The sequence below is a fragment of the Camelus bactrianus genome, chromosome 16 (assembly GCF_048773025.1).
Source record: "Camelus bactrianus isolate YW-2024 breed Bactrian camel chromosome 16, ASM4877302v1, whole genome shotgun sequence".
Lineage (NCBI taxonomy): Eukaryota > Metazoa > Chordata > Mammalia > Artiodactyla > Camelidae > Camelus > Camelus bactrianus.
This window is the reverse complement of record NC_133554.1, coordinates 46,815,843-46,838,133: the sequence shown is the minus strand read 5'-3', so window position 1 is coordinate 46,838,133 and position 22,291 is coordinate 46,815,843. Positions and strand designations below refer to the sequence as shown.

Here is a 22,291-nt window from a genome sequence, read left to right as displayed (position 1 = left end):
GGAAATGCGTTTGCTGCCTACATGTGCCGCTCCAGGGGTGGTGAAAACGGCGCTGGGTGGTGGAGGAAGGAACGGTGTTTGCGGCGGCGAGTGGAGAACGGAAAGTTTCGTCTACTGCTCCGGGAAGAGACGTCCCTATTTCTGCTTTCTCTCCAGATTGAGTGACACTCCCCCATTCCTCCATGGGCAAGAAGGGCAAAGTCGGGAAGAGCCGGCGGGACAAGTTCTATCACTTGGCGAAGGAGACTGGTGAGTCAGGGTTCGCGCCGTTTGCGGGGGAGCGAGCCACAGACCTTGGGCAGTTCGCCCCTCTTTCCGAATATTGAGTTTCTCTTTCGCTGAAGGGGTGGTGGATTGTGAGGCCGCAGAAATCCTGCTGGGAAAACGCTTCGCGGACTTTATTATTTTATCGCTGTCCCCAGGTTACCGTTCCCGCTCTGCTTTCAAGTTGATCCAGCTGAATCGCCGCTTTCAGTTTCTGCAGAAAGCTCGAGCCTTGCTGGACCTGTGCGCTGCACCAGGTGGATGGTGCGTAACACCCGGCACTTGTAGCTCCTTAAGGAAGCTTTCTGGGTTCCGGCCTTGGATGACAGAGTTGCACTGAGGGAGGGAGGGATACAGTAATACCAAACTCAAATTTCGTTACTCTTCAGAACATAAACTGCAGAGAAAAAGGTTTGGAACGTGTACACATGACATGTCTGGCTACTGCACTTGGCAGGTGTTCCTCACACCGGTGTGAGAGATCACATTGCCAAAAGAGGGGGAGGGTTAGTTCTGGGTATTTTAATCTTTATTTCTCTTTTATAGGCTGCAGGTAGCTGCCAAGTTTATGCCTGTATCCAGCCTTATTGTGGGTGAGTGACAGGTAGCTCACCTGGGTATTTCAGAGGGTGGAAGTGTGAGACACTAACTGTAATCTCCATTTCTTTCCTGCTTGAGGCACCGTTTTTCAGTAGCCTGCCCTGATTTCTTCCAGGAGTGGATCTGGTTCCAATCAAGCCTATTCCCAATGTGATAACACTCCAGGAGGACATTACAACAGAACGCTGTAGACAGGTGATGGCAGCCTCTTTTCCTGTCCCCATTATATGCAGACACCCACAACCGTTCCTCTTCCCACCCTGGTCCCCTGAAGGTACATTTTTCCTGTTTACCATACCTTAAGAAGTGCCTGCATACTGTCTATATTACAGATCCCATAATATGTCGTGTCTACCCCGACTTTATTTGCTCAGGAAAGAGGTGTTTGGGGAAGGGTATAGCTCAAGTGGTAGATCTGCTTGCTTAGCATGCACAAGGTCCTGGGTTCAAGCCCCAGTACCTCCTCTAAAAATAAATAAGTAAATAAACCTAATTATCTGCCCCTGCCCCTGACAAAGATAAGAAGAAAGAAAGAAAAAGAAAGAAAAGGTGAAATAAAGACATTTAAAAAAGAGAGAGACGAAATAGGTGTTTAGAATTGGAGGAAGTGCAGAGATTTCTGTGAAATCCTTTCCAGTGGATTCACTAGTAGACTGTAAGCTCCATGGAGACAAATGTGTAATTTTTACTTATTGTTGTATCCTGTGGGCCTGGCACAGGATTCGGCCCATGGTGGGCACTCAACAAATGACTGGGTGGATGAATGTCTGAACCTGGGAATCCATTCATAGCCATCTCTGCATTTCTGTTGTCATTATCTCTTTCCTTCTTTGTAGGCCCTGAGGAAGGAGCTGAAGACCTGGAAAGTTGATGTTGTGCTCAACGACGGGGCCCCCAACGTGGGAGCTAGCTGGGTCCACGATGCTTATTCACAAGGTGCTGAGATTGGGGGATGGAGAGGGAGTGCATGGAGATGAGGGTGGAGGTGGGCACGCCCTCCCAAGCTGTGGAGGTCCTCAGCTGTCTCTCTCCCACAGCCCATTTGACATTGATGGCTCTGCGTTTGGCTTGTGATTTTCTGGGCCGTGGTGGCTGCTTCATCACAAAGGTCTTCCGTTCCCGTGACTATCAGCCCTTATTGTGGATCTTCCAGCAGCTGTTCCGCCATGTCCAAGCCACCAAGCCACAAGCCTCTCGCCATGAATCTGCAGAGATCTTCGTGGTCTGCCAGGGTGGGCATAAGTTTCTTTGTTCTCTCGACTCAGTCTCCCATCTACCAAAGCACACTTAATATTATTAATAATATTTTATTATCTCAGGATTCCTGGCTCCTGACAAGGTTGACAGTAAATTCTTTGATCCCAAATTTGCCTTCAAGGAGGTTGAAGTCCAGGCCAAGACTGTTACTGAATTGGTGACTAAGAAGAAGCCAAAGGTGTGCTTGGGGAGTGGGGCCACCCTCAGGTGGAACTCTGGGGCGGTTGGCCTGATGTGTCCTCCTAACACCCCAGGAGGGACTGCTCAACTTTATTTCCCTCCCTAAGGCTGAAGGCTATGCTGAGGGCGACCTTACTCTCTACCACCGAACCACAGTCACTGACTTCCTCCGAGCTGCCAACCCTGTTGACTTCCTCTCCAAAGCCAGCGAAGTGAGTCCCCAGACCTGAGGGGTGGAAGGGGCCCCAGAAACATGGCCTGAATATCTCCCCTGACTCCTTCCCCTTCTCGAAAACAGATCTCGCTTGATGATGACGAGTTGGCACGGCATCCAGCTACCACTGAGGACATACGGGTGTGCTGTCAGGATATCAAAGTGCTGGGGCGCAAGGAGCTTAGGTGTGCACTGGAGGGGGGAGCCCCGAAGGCAGAGGAAGGCCTTTGAGTGAAATGTTGGATCTCTGGGATCAGGATGCTGCTGTGCTAGAGGTTGGGATGGGGGCCTGAGCCCTAGGAGTTATGTGGCTCAAATGTGGAATTTGGGGTGTGCACCTAAAACAGAGGAGGAGGTGGGGACAAAGAGGGAGACAGAAAGGTCAGGAATGGTGTTTCTGGGGCAGGTGCCTCCTGAACTGGAGAACGAAGCTTCGGCGACATGTGGCCAAGAAGCTGAAAGAACAAGCAAAGGCAATGGACATCAGGTGAGGAGGGGGATAAACCAGTGCAGGTGTTGACTGGGTGCTGGGGGGAAGCGTCTGGGAAAATAACCAGCTCCTGGGGCTGTTTTGTCAGCCTCAGCTCTGGGGAGGAAGAGGAAGAAGGTGATGAAGAGGAGTCAACAGCTGGGACTGGGCATCAGCCCTCTAAGGAGGAGGAGGAGGAGGAACAACTGAACCGGACCCTGGCAGAGATGAAGGCCCAGGAGGTGGCAGAACTGAAGAGGTGAGGGGAGCTGGAGAGAGTCCCTCAGCAGGTGAAGATGGGAGAGGATAAAGGCCTGGACAGGGAGTCTTCAGAGCTGAGCAGCTCTGATTCCTCAAACCGTCCCATTCCCTCAGGAAGAAAAAGAAGCTGCTCCGTGAGCAGAGAAAACAGCGGGAGCGTGTGGAGCTGAAGATGGACCTTCCTGGGGTTTCCATCGCAGATGAGGGGGACACAGGCATGTTCTCCCTGCGCACCATCCGGGGTCACCAGGTGAGGCAGGGTTGGGGCAGATAGGAGACAGGAGGATGTGTTTGGGCATTTGGAGGTGGGGGCACCAGATGTCTTTTTGGTAGGTGCTGAATGGCCATGACTCTTGGTTGCTGTTTTACCCATAAAAGATGACTTGGTGAGGGGAGACAAGAGGAAAAATAAGAGCCTCTTTTTTCAAAGGCCAGGAAGGAACATACACCTGAAATGATGAAAGTAGGGAGATTTGTGACTGTGATGTAGATTTAACCTCATAGAACTAGGATATTAGAACCAAGAAGCCCTTGTTGTAAGAAGCTTGCGTTATAGATGAACCCGGGCCCTGGGTTACCAGCACGTGCGATGGACGGTTCATGGGAACGGCGTTCGTCAGTTCACGGAGACCATTTAGCACCCTGCTGCACTAGGCTGCCCGTGGGGCTATCTGCTGATTACTGGACAGTCTCCTTTTCTTGATAAAAGCAGTGCACAAAGTGAGGTTTCGTGGCTGTTGTGTGGGAATGTAATAACCAGGTCATCAGGAGAGGCAGTAGCAGATGACCACTTATGCACTCTCTGCCTCAGTTTCCTCATCTGTAAAAGAAGTAACAAAACCTACCTACTAGAGCTTTTGGAAGGAATAAAAAATGATGGTATGTGATTCAAGAAATAGTAGTTACCTTTGCAATGAGGAAAAGATTTAACCAGATGTCACCTCCAAAATCGAAGTGAAACAATTCTTCCTTTTAGATGTATGTTGCTTGGGTTCCTTTATTTAGTAGAAACAAGAGTTGTAGATTGTATATTTCTCAGGTGATAAGGTCTGAGAGTAATTTTTTAAAAACCAGTGTTGTAGAACATTTTAAAGTTTGACACTATATAGACCACGGGGTTCTTTTCGGTAAACCTGTTTCTGCTGTCATTGAAGATGAGACAACTGAGTGAACTAGAATGGGATGTTTTAAAGTTAACCCCATCACTTCCATGTTTGTAAAAAGTAGATAATGTACTTGCCACAGTATGTTTTGCTAAGTTGCTAAGAGTAAACTAAGATAATGAACATGGGGGGAAGAGAGCAGTATGTTCCTTGTTAGTGCCCTTGACCGCTGTTTCTGTCAAACCTCAGTTGTTAGAGGAGGTAACACAAGGGGACATGAGTGCTGCAGACACGTTTCTGTCTGATCTGCCAAGAGATGACATCTACATATCCGATGCTGAGGAGGAAGATGCATCTCTGGATAGTGACCTGGATCCAGAGGAGCTGGCAGGAGTCAGAGAACCTCAGAGTCTAAAGGAGCAAAAGTGGTAAGAGGGGGTTTGGGGGTGGTGTGCAGGAGGAAGTCCTGACACCCTCAGCTTGAGTCCTGAAGCAGAACTGGTGGCAGGTATTGCCAGCAGGAGCAGGGGGAGCAAGTCCTCCAGGGCACTGACCCTCCACCCACTTTCCTTGCATCTGCAGTGTACGATTTGCTGAAGCAGAAGATGATAAACAGGAAGAGGAAGAAGAGAATCCACTGCTGGTTCCATTGGAGGAAAAGGCAGTACTGCAGGAAGAACAAGCCAGCCTGTGGTTCTCAAAGGTAAGCAGAGGCTGGGGGCTGGGACAGACAGGGACTGGCGTTCCCTGGGAGAAGGGTGCCTGACGAGTTCCCTGTCACAGGACGGCTTCAGTGGGATGGAGGATGATGCCGATGAGGCCCTGGAGATCAGTCAGGCCCAGCTGTTGTATGAGAGCCGTCGGAAGGGGCAGCAGCCACCACCACCACCTTCCAGTGTGCAGACTGAGAGGAAACCTCCTCCGTGCCAGGAGACCCTTAAGGAGGCAGAGGCTCCTTCAGAAACAGAGGCTGCCACTGGCCCTGGAGGGGAAGAGAGAGATGGCAGCTCTGACAGTGACAGCAGTAGCAGTGAGGACGAAGATAGGTGAGTGGTTGCACCTACCGGGAGAAGGGATGAGAGGGAGCAGTGGTTCTAACCGTTACCCGCTAAGTTGGGGGTTTTCAAACTTGGCTGTAGACGGAGAACTTTAAAAACACTGACGATTCTGATTTAAGTGGTCTGCAGTATAGCCTGTGTGGCAAGCTTTCTGCAAATTCCTCAGTTTTAAATAGGAGCCAGGGTTGAGGTGACGCAGGAGGGGATCTGAGTGGTCTGGGTGATGATGGGACATTCGTGCACGGTCCTCACTTCCACAGCTGGAAACCACACCGCAGGAAGAAGCGAAGCCGCGGGCCCAAGTCAGATGACGATGATGGGTTTGAGGTTGTGCCTATCGAGGACCCGGGTGAGAGCTCTGCACCCAGTGGAATGGGAGGCGGCATGAAGGCTCAGTGTTGGGAGCTGAGCGTTCGCCAAGGCATTTGACTTTCTCCTTCCCTCTCTAGTGAAACATCGGATACTGGACCCTGAAGGCCTTGCTCTAGGTGCTATTATTGCTTCTTCCAAAAAAGCCAAGAGGGACCTTATAGATAACTCCTTCAGCCGGTAAAGGACCAAAAAGTCGTGATAAGTGGCGGGGGAGGGGTAGGTGGATGATTGCTTCTTTGAAAGCCTGGTCATGAGGGCTGTGTCCTCTCCACCAAGGTACACATTTAACGAGGATGAAGGGGAGCTTCCAGAGTGGTTTGTGCAGGAGGAAAAGCAGCACCGCATACGTCAATTGCCAATTGATAAGAAGGAAGTGGAGTATTACCGGAAACGGTGGCGGGAAATAAATGCACGTCCCATCAAAAAAGTGGCTGAAGCTAAGGCCAGAAAGAAACGGAGGGTAAACAGCGGGGCTATCGGAGATTCTGGGTGGGTAGGGCAGGACAGGGAAGAGGTCAACCCTGACGGAGGTCCCCACACAGATGCTGAAGAAGCTGGAGCAAACCAAGAGGAAGGCAGAAGCTGTGGTCAACACAGTGGACATCTCAGAACGGGAGAAAGTGGCACAGCTCCGAAGGTGAGGGGCTGGGGGGTGCTGTGGGGAGAGGTCACCACAAAGGTGCATGGGGTTGAGGGGCAGAAAGCCTCTAACCTGTGTCTTCCATTTACAGTCTCTACAAGAAGGCTGGGCTCGGAAAGGAGAAACGCCAAGTCACCTATGTTGTAGCCAAAAAAGGTGTGGGCCGCAAAGTGCGCCGGCCAGCTGGGGTCAGAGGTCACTTCAAGGTGGTGGACTCGAGGATGAAGAAGGACCAAAGAGCACAGCAACGGAAGGAGCAAAAGAAGAAGCACAGGCGGAAGTGAGCAGAGCCACCAGGACCTCTGGGAGGACAGTATGAGGAGGAGTGACTTGGTGCTGCTTACACTCCAGCCTCCTTGGTACAGCCCCACCCTTGTCTACATGGAGTCATCAGAAAGAGAGGTGCAGGGTACCTAGAACTCTCCTCCTGGCCAGAAGAATGGTGCTTCATTGAAGCACCATTGAAATGTGTTGGTGCTGTCCCAGACCCTACAGCCCTTCTGTGAAGAATGTGAGGTGCTGGATGAGAAGTCACAGCATTTTTAAATCATGAGGAGGTCAGTACTGTACTCTATTCCTGGGCAAGTGGGCCTCTCAAGTCTTCCCCCTTTGTTAACGGAATAAAATCAGGATGGACGATAGATGTCTTTTCTGACCGTTCCTGAAACAAAACATGTGAGTGTCCAGACCATGTACTGCACTGTTCGCAATCTATTTATATATGGACTTACTGTGAAGCAGAAAAGACAGACAATCCACAGGTCCCAGTAGTAAAACATTTACTAGAGCAAGCAGAAAGGAATGCACATCTTAAAGAAATCTTCACAAAGTCACAAAATTCGATGTATATTTCCGTTTATAAACAAGATAGAACAAAAATCATCAAAATCATTTCAGCAAAAGATTTTTCTACCATTGTGGCAAGTTAAAAAAAATACAATGAAATAGGAGAAGACACTTTAAAAGCTCTTGTATTTATTTTTGTTTTTTAATTTTAAATTTAGCAACACTTTAGACCAGGAGCAATCCTCGGCCAGGGCCATCTTCCCCGTCCCAGCGTGTGGCTCTGGGTCGAGCAGGCTGCTGCTTCCTGTCTCGGGGCTGGATACAAACCTGTCTGGGGAACCTGAGCATCAACCCTCACTTCGAATCAGACACCTCCCTTCCCTGCAAACATTCAGAAGCACCACAGTGCTTCCCAAACATCCCTAACACCTCCATGGATTGGGTCTGCAGAAGCCAACTCCTAAAAAGGGGACTGACTGGCCACAGAAAAAGAACTTTATTTGCAGATGTTCTTAAGGTGACATTTTAGTAAAAAATACACACTACATATAATATAAACCTAGAGTGAGTTTTGTGCCCTATAAGGCCCTTTCTTCCAAGGTATCCTCAGCTGACCCTCGTGACATCTCACCCAGAGCCAAAAGAAGCTTCCCAAGTCTTAACTGCTTCTAAGGACCAAAGCAGCTTACCAAGAAAACATCTGAGAAATTATCCAGATGAAGGAGTAATGTCTCCAAGCTCCAGCTATCCACTAAGGGCAGGGGGTCCTTACACCTTGGGCCCCAACCCAGCCCTGAGACACCTAGTTACCAAAAATCTTTCTAAAAATAAAATTAAAGACAAGTGATTTCACGCTTCAGCACATACCCTCTAACTGTCCCATCGACTTTTCTTGCGCTTAGGTGGCTCGGGGACAGCGAAACCATCAGCTGTCTTATCTGTCTTGCTGTCCGTCTTGTCCATCTTGGTGCTATCCACCTTGGGGTCCATCTTGCTCTCACGATTACAACTCTCTTTTCTGCTTTCACCATTCCGACCATCATTTGCACCTCGGCTCTCCCCATGTCGGCCTCCACCTCCTCCATGCCTGTTCTCTCCATGAGGATGGCCATCAGTATGACGGCGGCCTTCAGCGTGACGGCTGCTGCTTTCTGGGTAGCGGTATCCGTCTCCATGACGACCACCATCTCCATGACGTGGGCTATCACCATGCCGATTGCCACTCTCTCCATGACTATGACGGCTGCCACCCCGGTTCTCAGTGTATCTCTCTCTTTTCCCATTGCCACCCCCAATCCCTTCTCGGCTGTTATTCCCTGAAGCTGTGTTGTTGACTCCCTGGGCTCCAGGAGGAGGATAGGTCACTGGGGCACTGCTGAGGTTCCCAGTATTGCCAAAGCCTGGGATGCCCTTGGTGGCACTGGGAATGGGGCTGTCAGGACTGTTATGGCCCTGCTGGGCTGAATTAGTCGGAACTGAATTCAAGCTCCCCGCACTAGTCCAACCACTCGCCCCAGCAGCAGAGCTCCCAGCCTTCTGGTTGCTTAAGCTGGCAGCAACAAAGTGACTCTTGTACTGTGACTAAAAGAAAGAGACAACAGCATTAGGTAAGACAGTAAGTTCAAGAAACTTGACAGCCCCACAGTGCTGTGGTTTCTGTACCCCTCTATTAATGAAAAGGGTAAATCTTGGGCTCTAACTGAAACATAAGTCCAGAGAGATAAAATACGTAATCTAAAGCCTAGATAGTTAATTGGACGCCAGCTAGCTAACTGGAGGAGTATGTATGGAAGAAAAATGGGTTCCGAGTTCACAAGAGACACAAGAGTCAAACATGTCTTAGCTAAAAAATGGCAATTACTCTCAACCAGATTACGAAAGCCATGGAGGTGGGCAACACTGTAGGCTGTCAAGGCAGGGAGGGAACACCAGTCCTGCTGTAGGACAAGAGCCCTGAGCGTGACTGCGGATGACCAGTAAGAGGGGCTTCCCTAGCCTCTACAGCTGCATCTCTGTAAACTACAGTTAAGTTGATATTCAAACTGAAAGCGGGGGGAAGGCCCTACCGAAATCCAGCAAGCACTGAGTCTGCGAGGCCAGCTACCATCACAGGACGATGGCCCCCTCATCACTGCCCAAGAGGTACTACTGAAAGCTCTTTTAGCTAAAAGCTAAATGCTTAGTTTCAGACCTGGAAAGCTGCTTTCATTGCTGTCAGCCGATCTCCCATGGCTCCTGTGGACGGCTTGTAGGCTTCGTAATTGCTCATTACATTGTTATTATTTCCTCGGTCCTAAAAAATAAACACACCCACGAGGATGGAAGATTAAGTAGGAAAGTCCACTGCCACAGACTGGGGCTCAATATGCTGAAAACTGAAGTGGGAGCTAAAAAGGGAATGGGATGTTTTTAGAAAGTACTTATGTTTTGTGAGAAAAGGCACAGTAATGAATCATTTTTAACATGCTTATGCCTTTCAACCCAATAATTCTATTTCTGGGAATTAACCCTAATAATCAGAAATGAGGTCACATTATGCCCAAAGCTGATCATGTGGCATAATTTATACACAAAAAATAAACATGTATTTCTGTAAAAATTATGTAAAAGCTGAAAAGGACACAAGGCAGTATAGCGCATACATGACTGCTCAGGGATTCAGAGTCTGAATCTCAGCTTTAACACTTCACCAGCGTAAGCCTGAGTGCCTCCGTTTTATTCTCTCTGCCTACTCTCACTGAGTGGTTATTAAGATTAACTGAGTTAACCTATGTGGTTGCCTGGGCTGGCCATGGCATACACTAAGTGCTATTAGTTATTGTGATTATCTGCGTGATCCACATCATCACCATCATCACTAATGTGTGAACATGGATTTAACAAAGACACCAAGTTAATTATAAGGCTCCAGAAATAGACTGGCAGCTTTCTTCCTTAAGAATCAAAGTGACAGGAAACGAAGTTAAGAAAGCCAGTCAGAGGGAACTTTTATTACCTAGTTTGTGAGAAAAACTAGTTCTCATATCCCTGATGTGATTTCCCAGAGAGTGCAGGAATCATTCCTGAGTTTAGTCACAAAGCATAGCCAGAGTTTACAGAGTGACCCCGATGGCTCTAGACCAGTGTTGGAGGGCTTGTAAAAGACTGCTGGGCCCCACCTCCAGAGTTTGATTCAACAGGACTGGCAGGGGAGGGGGCCCACGCACGCAGTAGCCTGCATTTGCCACTGGTCCAGGGACCACAATTTAAGAACTACTTCTAAACTAGACTGATTTCCTAAGCATGCCTAGCCAGCCAGGAACACACAGGTACTTCTTCAGTAGAAAGTCACACTAAGAACCAGCACTGTATTGACTCCAGTCAGCAGACTAAACACAGCTCCCTTCTAGACACAGTTCTGAACTCGCTGAGGCTCTCGGGTAGACGAGAACAGGACTCAAGACCAGCCCTAAGGACACTACTGTAGCCCACACTCACCGTGTTCTCAGCGCCGAGGCCAGGCCGCTCCCTGTAGCCTAGGCCTCCTCCACCAATGTTCAGCTTTTTCCCTTTCCCTCCTTTGAAGCGGGATTTCCGAAACCAGGCATTCTGCATTGAACACAATTCAAGGTTAAGCCAGGAGAGGACGAGGACAAGTTCAAAGAGGAAACTAAATGGAAGGGAAGAACTTTTTGCTTCATCTTCAGCCAATGTATCTATAGCAAGGGGGAAACCGTTCACAGGAACCACAAATTAGCTTCTTTTTGGTAATTTAATCCACGAAATTTGTCAGGAAGCTTTGATTCTTATCTAAGTCTTCCTTTTACTGCTGCTTCCTTCCTTCAGGGCCTTCAGGAAGGGAAGTGATTAAGATACACCTCAAATGCAGAGCAGTTATTTGGCCATTTCTAACTTCCTTCAAGAAAATGAATTTATTTTCTATTTCTCAAGCAACCTTTTTTAACATCTCTGGGGGAGGTTACAGCTTTATCTGACAATCACACGTTACAATCAAAAAGTACTTGAAAGGTAGGGCAGCCTTGGGCAAGGTACTGATCAGGGAAGCTGATTAATTTGAGAGCACAGGAACCCTGAATCACAGTGAGATGCAGGAAAATGCCAAAGACAAAATACATCTTCAAAATTTTAGTTTCAGATTGGCTCTCTATACCCGGGAAAGGGAAGGAAACATTCTACTCTCTCCTGAAATGCAATCCTTCACCCAGGACCTGAAGCACGGGTAGTACAACACCACAACTGCAGTAAGGGTTAACAGTTCTGTGGGCTGGCCTATGAATTGTATCCCAAACCCATTTGTAATATGGGGGCTGTGTGTACTAAGACTCAAGATTTAATTCATTAGATGCCTCACTCAGTTTTGAATTGGTAACCAGTGGAGTCAAAGGTCTGAGATGTAGATCTGAGGAACAGTGAAATACACCGTACTTTTTAAAAAAATATCACACATTTTTAGCCCTCAAAAGAAAAAACTGGGGGAAAGGGCAGTGAGGAGAAAAGTTGCCTTGAGATTAAATTTACAAGTGTGATATGGGGCAAGCAGGTGGAAATTTCAGAGGGACAGATTTTAGCCAAAGAAAGGAAAAGCTTTTCAACACAAATGCTGCTGAAAGGAGAGGGTGAGAAAACAGAACAGATAAATTTTAATGTCCTACAATACCAATCTATACCTCATAAGTGCTGCCCCGGCCCGCCCAACTTCCTTGTCATGTTTCTGTTATCTGCTGTTAGCTGCCTGACTTACTGAAGTTTTTCACGTAGTTTTACAACCTGGAGCAATCTGAAGTGTGCCCAGCTCCTCACCTGCATTGCCAGATCTAGGAGTTCCTTAGAAACATGTTGATTGGCTCCTTCCAAGTTCCGGACAAGGTCACCAGCAAAATTGCTGTCCTTGGGGGTCAGCAAGGTATAGGCCACGCCCTTCTCACCCGCTCGTCCTGTGCGGCCAATCCTATGAGTATGGGTATCAATGTCTCGCGCCACATCATAGTTAATGACAGTCTTAATTGACGGAATGTCCAGACCACGGGCTGAAATAAAATAATAATAATTTTAAAACCCCAAATTCTTTTATTCAGGAGTCAAAACAACAAAGTAACCCAAAATGCTAACCTTCTAAGAACCCACATTCCTCTTGTCTAGGCAAAGTGCATGGTCTGTTGTGCTGAGATACAGGCATGTAAGTTGCCCTTCTAGAACAAATGCTACTATCACAGATTCTGTGATGCTGGGCCAACTTAGTGTAAAGGAAATCTATCTTTTGCTATCAAAAACCTGCCATGGTGCCTCTCTCGCACCAGAAACATGTTTAAAAAAAAATTAAAACCAATATCAAATGTGCCTTGAAGCTGAGAAGTGATCTTTCTGGGAGAAAATACCAGTTTTTAAGAGTGCCTATTAAAACTCGGAACAAACTCAAAAACCATACTTCAAAATTTTTCTTCTGATCTTGAGTAAAGTATGCCCGACCTAATAAATCAATGTAAGATATCTACTATATTCAGACACGCAACAAGGGCATAACGTATGATGTAACTGCGAAAACAATTTTTTCCAACTGTTTTCAGGGATTCTTTTCTTCAGAGCGAAACATTAAGTGAAAAGTGGTACCTGGAGCTCCAGGTTGTGATCAGTGTGCTCTGAACTGCTGCTCCATGGGGCGTGGCCAGCCAAGCCAGCAGAGTGCCTTCAGTCAGCCCCCTCAGGTATTGTACGTGTTATACAGCAAGACAGAGCACCCTTATAGCACAGGCATCTAAGGTTACTGGGGAAATTCATATTCTACCTGCAACATCTGTGGCCACAAGGACTGGGATGTCCTTTTTCTTGAAGTCTGAAATGACCTTGTTTCTTTCACTCTGATCCATGTCACCATGAAGCAGGCCAAGATTATGACCCTCCTGCTTAAGGTTATTGGCCAGCTCTTCAGCATTGGCTTTTTTAGTAACAAACAGGAGAACACTCCCGGAAGAGGTAAACTCTACCAGACGCCGGGTAAGCCAGTTCCATTTACTAGGCCCAGAATGGAGAATCTCCACAATCTGAGTCACATCTTCATTTGCCTGGAAAGAAATAAATGAAATAGATGACTGACATTTGTGCCTCAGGACACATGAGCAAGGACCAGACATCACATTTTCTACCTGCATCTAGAAGAACCCTGAACAATCCTTCTCCTTGGGCCTTCCTTCAGCAAGTCAAATGCAGCCCAAACCTTAACATGTGTTCTCAAATCACAGTGATCTCCATCTCCTCTAACGTGTATGTACATGTAGCTAACTACTTTGTAAGCCCCGATACTCTGCCAGTACTTTCCTATGTACCTATTCAGATTACTCCTAAGAGAGTAAGCTCCTTCTCTGTCCCTCCCACTTGCTCCCAGCACAATTCATACGTGCACATACAAGGCACTCAGAAATGAAAACCAGACAATGTTAAAATACTAACTGCACAGAACTTTAATAATAAACCAAGCAAGCAGCTTAAGGAATTCTTAAGGCTTTACTGAATTCCAAATCACAATTCCAAGAAATTTTCCACATAGGGCATATGTATAGTTAAGAGAAAAAAAAAACAAACAAATCTTAACTCACTTTCAAACCACCCCACTCCTCCTCCCACAATCATTAAAATGTCAATTCCAAAAAAGTAATTACTTACTTATTTAATTAAAATAAAATAAGACAAAATGTCAGCTTCATCCTAACTGACCAGTAGTCTTCCAGGCAAAACTTGCTTTTCCCCCAAAAATACTTGGAAAACTTTTAAACATTCAGAAAGAGTAAAATGAACAAAAATCAACTCCCATGTACCCATCACCAAATTTCAACAATTACCAACATTTTGCCAATCTTGCTTCATCTATCCTCCCTTGGGTTTTTTAAAGCAAATTTGAAACATGTTGCCTCATCTGTAAATGCATAATTATTTTTTTTCTCTTAATAGTGAGAAATTAATTCCATGTCTCCATAATATGAGAAATAATCCACTGGGATCCCATCCAACCCTGCTCAGGGTTACCTCTCCAATATCTCCCTGCACCACACGAATAGGGTCAATCAGGATGTCTCTGGCCAGTTTTTCAATCTTTTTCCGAAAAGTTGCACTGAATAAGAGAGCTAAAAGGTAAAGTAAATTCTGTTAAAGAAACAGTATGACTTTTCCTTTTGAATACTCAGTAAGCCTCCTGTTGACATTCATTGTTCAGTTAAAAAAAAAAAAACCTATATGAAATTTTAAACCTAGTTTAAAAATTGATTCATTAAGGAAAAAAGATCTGCCCTTATTCTATTATTATACATTTTCAGTTAAGACAAGGGTTGTCAGCATGGTTCAGAAAAAGGCTCTTGACTTCAAATCAGCAGATCTGCACTGTGTACTGCCTCTGTATGGACTGGGGCAAGAATTTAACTCTCACCCTTGGTTTTATCATCTGTAAAAATGACTTAAGTTCTATCCAATGATCTCTAAGGTCCTATCCAGCTCAGATAAATTGTCATTATCTCTCCCTTTATGGATCTCACTAGTACACACATGGTCATTTTTGCTGCCATGACTGTGAATGCTTATAAAGTAACAAGGTGTTTATTCTGAGTACAAATATAGCTTAGTTAAACTGCTTCATACATACTCTGTCTGTCAGGACGGACATGACTTGCTATGGATCGCACTTGGTACTCTGGAAGAAGTAGAACAGTAAAATTAATATTATAACTCTGTATGATAGTTTGGGATGCCTAGAAAAAGTCATTTTATTTAAAATCTTCATATAAAACATTATAAACATTAAGGAAATTCTGAAACTTCTAGACTTATCACTCAGTATGAAACTCAGAAACACCTGCCCTCCATCTAGCTGGGCCAGGCCCAGTGGTGGTCCAATCAGTAAGACAGTTATTTAGAATTTTCACACAGCTGGGTAAGTCAAGGAGGACAGGAAAGCAGAAGGCCCTGAATATGATATCCACCTACTTAAGAAAAGAGACCTAGATCTCCACAATCAAAGGCACAGGAATAAAAACAAAGCCTAGCGACAATACTCACCCTATACACACAGACACTTTCAAGTATCTTCAACCTAGTCAAGCCTAACATACTTCTGAGAGAACTTCTAAAAATAGTTCATGTCTTAGCTATATCCCTATGGTCTATCCCTGTCCAGAAGTATCTTTAGCTTCTCTCATGCAGATAAAACACTGGTATGTCTAGAAAGACATGGGAAAAATAACATCATGAGGATGGGACAGAAGAAACTAGTATTCAAGGCATACCAAATCCCATGTCAAACATTCGATCTGCTTCATCAAATACGAGGTAAGAGACTCTCTGAAGATTGGTAGCTTTCTTCTTCACGTGATCTATCAGTCGACCCTATGAGATCCAGAAAATGAAAAGTACAGTCATCCCTCAGTATCTGTGGGGCATTGGTTCCAGAATTCCCCACCCCAACCCCGCCAGGAGGACTCTCAAGTCCCTTGTATAACATGGAGCAGTATTTGCATCCTGTGTACATCCTCTTGTATACTTTATCCCATCTCTACATCACTTATAATACCCACTACAACGTAAAGGATACATAAGTAGTTGCTGGCACAAGGCAAAGTCAAGTTTTGCTTTTTGGAAAATTCCCCCCCACCAATACTTTCAATTCTTAGTTGGTGGAACTCACAGCTGGGGGAAACTTGTCGATGTGGAGGGTCGACTGTATAATTAAAGGCATTTACAAGAACTTTCTAGAATTCTGCTAACAAAAGTGCTAATACTGTCTTGGACTGTAACAGACACTAGTCTGACAGCCTTAGACTACGCGCTACAGAGACCAAAAGAACAGAAATTTTGTAAACTCAATTGGATTCTTCCTTTACATTAATTATAATTTAAATTGTGAGAAGGTGGCCAGAACTATTTTTGTGAGGCATTCTGAAATGACCTAATTTAAAGCCTCATTGCTGATTTTTAATACTTAGACTACAGTCTTCTGGGCAGTTCTGACTACTCTAAATATGTTTCTGATTTTTGATGCTCTCAGTTAAGCATGGCTCCATTTTTTAGAAGAGCATAAGAAAAACTCTGATGTAGAGGGAAACTGGTAGCATAAAGAATCTTACTGGACTGCTATTTTAGTCAACCAATCGAAATTCAGCTAAATCCAGCCGCTGTCACTCAAGAGTATCCTCAGCCCTGCCTTACTAACTACATTTTCGAGGAAATGCCCTCCAACAACTGACCGATGTCCCCACACCAAAAGAGGCTGAGAAGCTACTCAGACCCAAGACATACTTACTGGTGTACAAACAACAATCTCTGCCCCTTCCTGCAGGGCTTTGGCCTGCTCCCACATGCTCCCGCCTCCATACACGGCCACTGATCGAAGATTGTATGCTTTTCCAAACCGCTTACATTCTGCATGGATCTACAAAGGCGACAGAATGATGTATTAACAAACTGTGACACTAACAGATAACCTCTGTCATAACCCAGAAGGGAGTTCTGAAAAACACAGAATGTGATAATAGAAAACCAAAAGCTAGAAAATGCTTTAAAATCAAAATTTTATTTATAATGCAAATGAAGAGTACCATTATCACATCTCCATAAGCTATCTAAAATCTTGTGATTAATTTTCACTTCTCTTCCTGACCCTGTCTCATTGCCTTTCCACCAAGCACAATGAATTAACAATGCAGGAGGGAAACACTGGGAGCTTACAACACAAACAATTCCCATATTATATTTTTTCTCCTAAAATAGTAGTTTTTTTTAGGGAAACGTATGTATTTGGTGATACAGAAAAAATATAACACATAATATTTTCCAGAAATTTCATGGTAGCACTACAATGTGAATGTACTTAATGCTCCTGAACTGTAAGTTTAAAAATGGTTAAAATAAGTAAATTTTATGTATTTCACTACAATTAAAAAAGCTTCCTGGTAATTCTACCCGCTTGACTGGCTAGTCCCTTTTCAGTTCACACATGGAAGGGGGCATTCTACATAAAGCACATACCTGCTGGCACAGCTCCCTAGTAGGACACACAATCACTGCAATTGGTCCATCACCTGGTTCCAATTCCTTCTGGTCCATTATGTGAATCAACATGGGCCAGATAAAGGCTGCAGTCTTTCCACTGCCTGTTTTGGCAATACCAATCATGTCTCTACCACTTAACGCCACAGGTACACCCTAGAGGAAAAAAAAGTATCCACTCTAAACTTGCAGTCTTAAATGTGTACTGAAGGAAATCCCAGGGAAGGGTAAATCACTATTAATGACATTTATTTCCAATGGAACAAAAATATCCTGGGCTATGCATACTGGCTATGGAATAATGAGAAATACCTGGCATTCCCATAAACAATTTTTAAGAAATAATAATATCATTGCTAAAATTTTAAAAAATTTACCCCCTTGAGAAAGTACAGACTACCTATCTCATCTATATACCGAAAATTTTCAATAAAATTCATATATAAATGGAAAACAGAAGCTATTACTTTCAGTTATAAATGAGAATTTTCAAGTCAAGGACAGAGGAATCCTTGTCACTGGCTGTGCTAAATTTGTCCACACACAAATGTTTTTTTGTTTGGTTTAGGCCTAATGAACTATATTCTTCAAGACGTATTTTGAAATATATCATATCCTATTTTCAAGACATTTATCAGACACAAAAGAATATTTCCCAGACCCTTACCACTTAACAGTGGTAAAAATTCACTTTTGCTTTTTAATTTTTAAAGTTTTCAAAAATACTATCCATGTCAATACAGTTCTGTACTAAACACTGTTTTACTGCTTTGACTTGTTTGTAAAATAAATATAGTCACTGAATGTCATTCTACTTCATTTTCCTTTCAATATGTTTTACTTACCTGGCACTGTATTGGCGTGGGCTGTGTGTACTCAGATTTCCGAATCTGGTGCATAAGTTGTTCATCAAACCCAAAATGAGCAAAACTACTTCCTGGTCTAGGAGGTGCAGCACCAGAAACCTAGAGACAAAGACAACTTGCAGGAATGACTTGTACTTCAAAATAACCAGCACCGAAAGTTCAACAATATCCGCCTTTATCTATCTAGCAGTTAGGTTCAGTATGAAGAAGTGAAAATACAAGTCTGCAACCAATAGCCTACACTGTCTGAAAAGGTAAAACTCAAAATAATAACAGATCTAAAACTTCATGTAAAAAACTCCAAGATAAAACTCCTGAGAAAGCAGTCACGTGATTTTAAAAGATTAAGGGCCTAGAAATATCTTAAAATTAATTTTCTCTTAAGAGATAAAAAGAAGTAATGTTCAATGAATTAGAAGTCATTAACTTTTTTTTCATTTGTATAACTATTAGGTAGGTAGCAGGAAAAAAAAATTTACTCTTGAAATAAAATGAGGAGTGCAAATGAGTTCCAAATAAGACATGTCTATACCCACTGGTTATAAAGATATAATCTACTGTCTCCAATTTGTTATTCCTGAAGAATTAATGTCCCACTTAGTGACAGTGCAGACAATGCCAAAACGTTTCAACTGTACCCAGGTGAAGAATGGGGCTCCACCTCCATGCTGACTCCAACAGTGGTGACCTTTCAATGTTTCTCCGGTGATGCTGATATTTCTAATCAGCATTTCACTTCAAAGTTTTTTTTGAAGGGGCACTTCTTGGAAAATAGGCAAGTACATGCGCGCGCATATGCATGCACGCGCACGCACGCACACACACACAGAGCACCCCCGACAACCACTCACCCACCCCTTAGAAAACACAAGTTCAAACATCATGTACCAACTGGTAAAGCCAGAAAGTTGTCCACACCAAAGCAGACACCACCATATTATCTGTATGTTTCACGTAACATCTAGCATCACCCTAAATAGTGTGGCCAATGTGCAGCCCAAAGCTTTTTAGTGAACAATTTAAACTATTATTCTGATATTAGTGCATGCATATTTTTTAGAGTTGTTAGTTTTTTCTTCTAATTAAAAAAAGTGTGCTGCATATAGTTTGAAAAGCAAGTGTATCTTAATTTTGAAATATTCTAACATTTCCCATGTTAGTCACCTCCATTAATCTTGTCTCCTCTTCCTGAAGATGGGAACCCCTTGCTTCATCTCTAGCCCACCCAATACAGTTCTTAGCACATTGTTCTCACTGCAGAAATACTTACTGGTTTTAGTTTTAAGGTCACATGACCTACTGTTCCAACACAACATACAAAGTTGACCAAACATACTCATACAGCATTCATGTGTGTCACATGAAAGAAAAAAATAATCATATCTTAAAATATCTGGAAGACTAAAACAATAAAATCAAGACACAAGAGCTCAAGGATCTAATTATTACTCTATCAAAGAGAGTTCAGGGACCATTAAAAAAGAAACTAAAGGTTATTTTAATTTGGATAAACAACAATACTAACTCCGGACTTATTAATATTAATATGCACATTGCCTTAACAACTGACTTACCCGAAGATTGAGCTTATGCCGGAGATCTATTAGCTGCTGTGGGGTGAGGTTGGTTATCTCTTCATGCTCATTGTAAAAATTTTTTTCAAATGGTGGATAGTCAATCTGCAGGTCCAATTATTCAAAGTTAGTCTAGAATTCAAGAGTCAATCCTGTAAGTTTGATTTTAATGCAAAATAACCTCTTACAAATATTATACAAGTAAAGCCATAACCAGCTAGAGAGAACAAAGGAATTCATTTATCCATGACAAAAATCCCAAAAGTACAGCCAGTACGTTCTCTTATTCCCTTTTTCAATATAAACACAAATCTACTTCCTAAAGAGACTCTTAAGAACACCTCAGATTTGGACAACTTTGACACAGACTAAGGAATCTCTAATGCCAAAGGACTCAGATATTCCACATGTAACAGATCTAGGCATTTAAAAACACTTCTAGTATCTAGGCATTTAAAATCACCTAGATCTAGGCATTTAAAAACACTTCTAATATTTCCTTTGGGGAGAGCTCTGCCTTTAGTGGGAGTTCTATTCTTTTTGATAACATGGAACTGTTTACATAACTTTTAAATTATATGCTCAAGCATTTCCAACTCCAAAGAGGGAAGAAGTCACATTTGCTACTCTTTTCATAGCCTACTGTACTAATAATACAAAACATTAGCATATTATTACATATGAATTTGGCTAAATGATTCTCTTTTTTGACATGATATGTCTACAATAAACTTATTTTTTAAGAGGAACTTAAGACTTTCATAGATGGTCAAAAACTTCATAATCTTGGATACAGCCTAAAATTAATCATCTTTCTATCAACAAAAAATAAAGAAGTATAAAGTTTTCCTTTAGCATTATTAATAGGACCTTTGTTATGCTCCCTACAATGCTGCACACTATGCTGTTAACAGGATTTTATTTAGTTCTCTTCACTTATCAAAATGGAAGCTCCATTAGGGCAAGAATTTTTGCTTCGTTCACAAAAACTCACAAATATGTAAATTTTTTACACACACTTTTTTTTGTATCCAAAAGAAAAAAAGAAGAACAGAAAGAAAGGGGTATCCCGTCCACATTTCTGGTCTCTCCTAGTAGACCGCCCATTCGTATTAGGACAACTGTGGGATACCCCAGGCATAATAATGAAGTTCAAGCACTTTGTCAAGTATCTCAAACATTTTATTAGACAATTATTTCAAATACTTGTATGTTTTCCCTTACTGGATTTTTCACCCTTTATCATGGATATATCCTCCTAGATCAGTTTCACATATTTAGTTTCATTTGCCACCAACTTCTTATGTGGTAACAGCTATGCAAAAGGAAACTGAATATAACCCACACTCCAACCTAGGCCAGTAGTTCTCAAACTTGTTAGTCTCAGGTGCCCTTTACACTTTTTACACAAGTTTTTGTTTATAGAGACTAAATCTATTGATATTTACTGTAGTAAAATTAAAGCAGAGGGGAAAAATTTTAATTTATAATTCACCTAAAAATAACAAACCCAATACATTTTAACATAAGTGCTTTAATAAAAATAACTACTTTATAATACTGTTCTACATTTTTGCAAATCTTTACTCCTCTGATACTATACTGAAACCTGACAAGCGGTCATTCTTAAAGGTTACTGTCATTGTGAAATCTGAAACCGTATCAATAAACTTTCATTTTGTTATATTATAATTCATGGGTCTATCATGTAGTTTGAGTGGAGCTTTTATTCATGCATGATTTTGTAACATACACTGGCCAATTGAAAATACTGGTTCACTGAGATGGTATGATGATCATCCAAAACATTTCATTATATAATTATATATAGATACACACACACACACACACACACACACACACACACACACATATAACATTTATCACCATCAATTTCATTACAACAGACTTTAAATATTGGAAAGCTGTCAAGCTCACTGTGGTGAATTTAAGTTTCCCAAATTCTAATTTTTGTTTGAAAGCTTGAATTTCTACTGTCGACTGAAATAAATGCGCAGCCTAAAAGTTAAGAGTTATGGTTTATTTGGCGGGAGGACTCGAGCTGGGCTGACAGCCTCTCAGATCACTCTGAGGGACTGCTCCCAAGAGGTAGGGGAGGAGCTAGGATATATAGGAGCTTTACAACAAAGACCAGGTAGTTGGAACAACAATAGATTGCTTGTTATCTAAAGAAAACCAGGCATCTTAAGTTAAAGCATTTAGTGCTTTTCTACATATGGGAGGAAGAAAACATTTGGGCTCACTGAATTCATTCCTTTCGACAAGCACCTAGCTATCTAGGGCCAGTATCCTGTCCTTTCTTATTCTGAGTCCGCTCAGAGGGCACCACTGTGAGTGGCTGCAGAGGCTGGGCTGCAGGCCTGTCCTCACTGGGGGGTGGCGGCAGACGCTGATGACTTGGTTTCAGCATTCTTTGTTTACTGACATGGCTGCAGTATTTTCATTCACATTGCAGTATTTTTGTTCACACTATCATGGGCAATAAAAACTTTCAACTGTTTTCCTTAAAGTGTCATTCATTTTCTCAAGTGAAAATGGTGTTCCATGAAGAAAAGCAGCTAGTTCAGCTCACAACTCAAACACCTAAGTGCCTGTCCCCT

The 22,291-nt window shown here is 43.3% G+C and overlaps 2 protein-coding genes across 4 annotated transcripts in view; one reads left to right on the top strand and one right to left on the bottom strand.

The window, feature by feature from the left end:
- The first annotated feature begins 32 nt into the window (after window positions 1-32).
- On the top strand, window positions 33-7,059 carry FTSJ3 (FtsJ RNA 2'-O-methyltransferase 3). 2 transcript variants are annotated; one of them, XM_010955986.3, is made up of 20 exons: window positions 33-249; window positions 423-528; window positions 811-857; window positions 980-1,059; window positions 1,701-1,800; window positions 1,902-2,096; window positions 2,184-2,299; window positions 2,409-2,513; window positions 2,600-2,700; window positions 2,922-3,002; window positions 3,094-3,243; window positions 3,360-3,495; window positions 4,598-4,776; window positions 4,931-5,051; window positions 5,132-5,394; window positions 5,667-5,755; window positions 5,856-5,955; window positions 6,055-6,238; window positions 6,321-6,415; window positions 6,510-7,059. In XM_010955986.3, exons 1-20 carry the CDS (start codon window positions 183-185, stop codon window positions 6,700-6,702), a joined length of 2,508 nt encoding a protein of 835 aa, XP_010954288.1. In that variant the 5' UTR covers window positions 33-182; the 3' UTR covers window positions 6,703-7,059. The 2 variants fall into 2 exon arrangements, with proteins under 2 accessions (XP_010954288.1, XP_074199561.1); XM_074343460.1 differs by lacking the exon at window positions 33-249 and having other exon boundaries at window positions 469-528; window positions 811-868; window positions 1,701-2,096.
- A 121-nt stretch (window positions 7,060-7,180) lies between these two features.
- DDX42 (DEAD-box helicase 42) overlaps window positions 7,181-22,291 on the bottom strand; it is a 35,076-nt gene continuing 19,965 nt past the window's right edge. For both annotated transcript variants that reach the window (XM_010955990.3, XM_010955988.3), the window contains exons 7-18: window positions 19,671-19,775; window positions 18,076-18,195; window positions 17,210-17,386; window positions 16,485-16,613; window positions 15,472-15,571; window positions 14,832-14,879; window positions 14,222-14,319; window positions 12,987-13,263; window positions 12,005-12,231; window positions 10,682-10,792; window positions 9,396-9,497; window positions 7,181-8,785 (exon numbers count right to left, since the gene is read on the bottom strand). In XM_010955990.3, coding sequence (XP_010954292.2) covers window positions 8,075-8,785; window positions 9,396-9,497; window positions 10,682-10,792; window positions 12,005-12,231; window positions 12,987-13,263; window positions 14,222-14,319; window positions 14,832-14,879; window positions 15,472-15,571; window positions 16,485-16,613; window positions 17,210-17,386; window positions 18,076-18,195; window positions 19,671-19,775 — 2,205 coding nt within the window. In that variant the 3' untranslated portion in view covers window positions 7,181-8,074. The remainder of the gene's footprint in view (window positions 8,786-9,395; window positions 9,498-10,681; window positions 10,793-12,004; window positions 12,232-12,986; window positions 13,264-14,221; window positions 14,320-14,831; window positions 14,880-15,471; window positions 15,572-16,484; window positions 16,614-17,209; window positions 17,387-18,075; window positions 18,196-19,670; window positions 19,776-22,291) is intronic.

Bases quoted from the DNA above. Each gene is read 5' to 3' on its own strand.
- FTSJ3 (XM_010955986.3), top strand. From the start codon at position 183: ATGGGCAAGAAGGGCAAAGTCGGGAAGAGCCGGCGGGACAAGTTCTAT. The intron at 858-979 runs GTGAGTGACAGG...GATTTCTTCCAG, and splicing joins TGTATCCAGCCTTATTGTGG to GAGTGGATCTGGTTCCAATC. The intron at 6,239-6,320 runs GTAAACAGCGGG...GTCCCCACACAG, and splicing joins AGGCCAGAAAGAAACGGAGG to ATGCTGAAGAAGCTGGAGCA.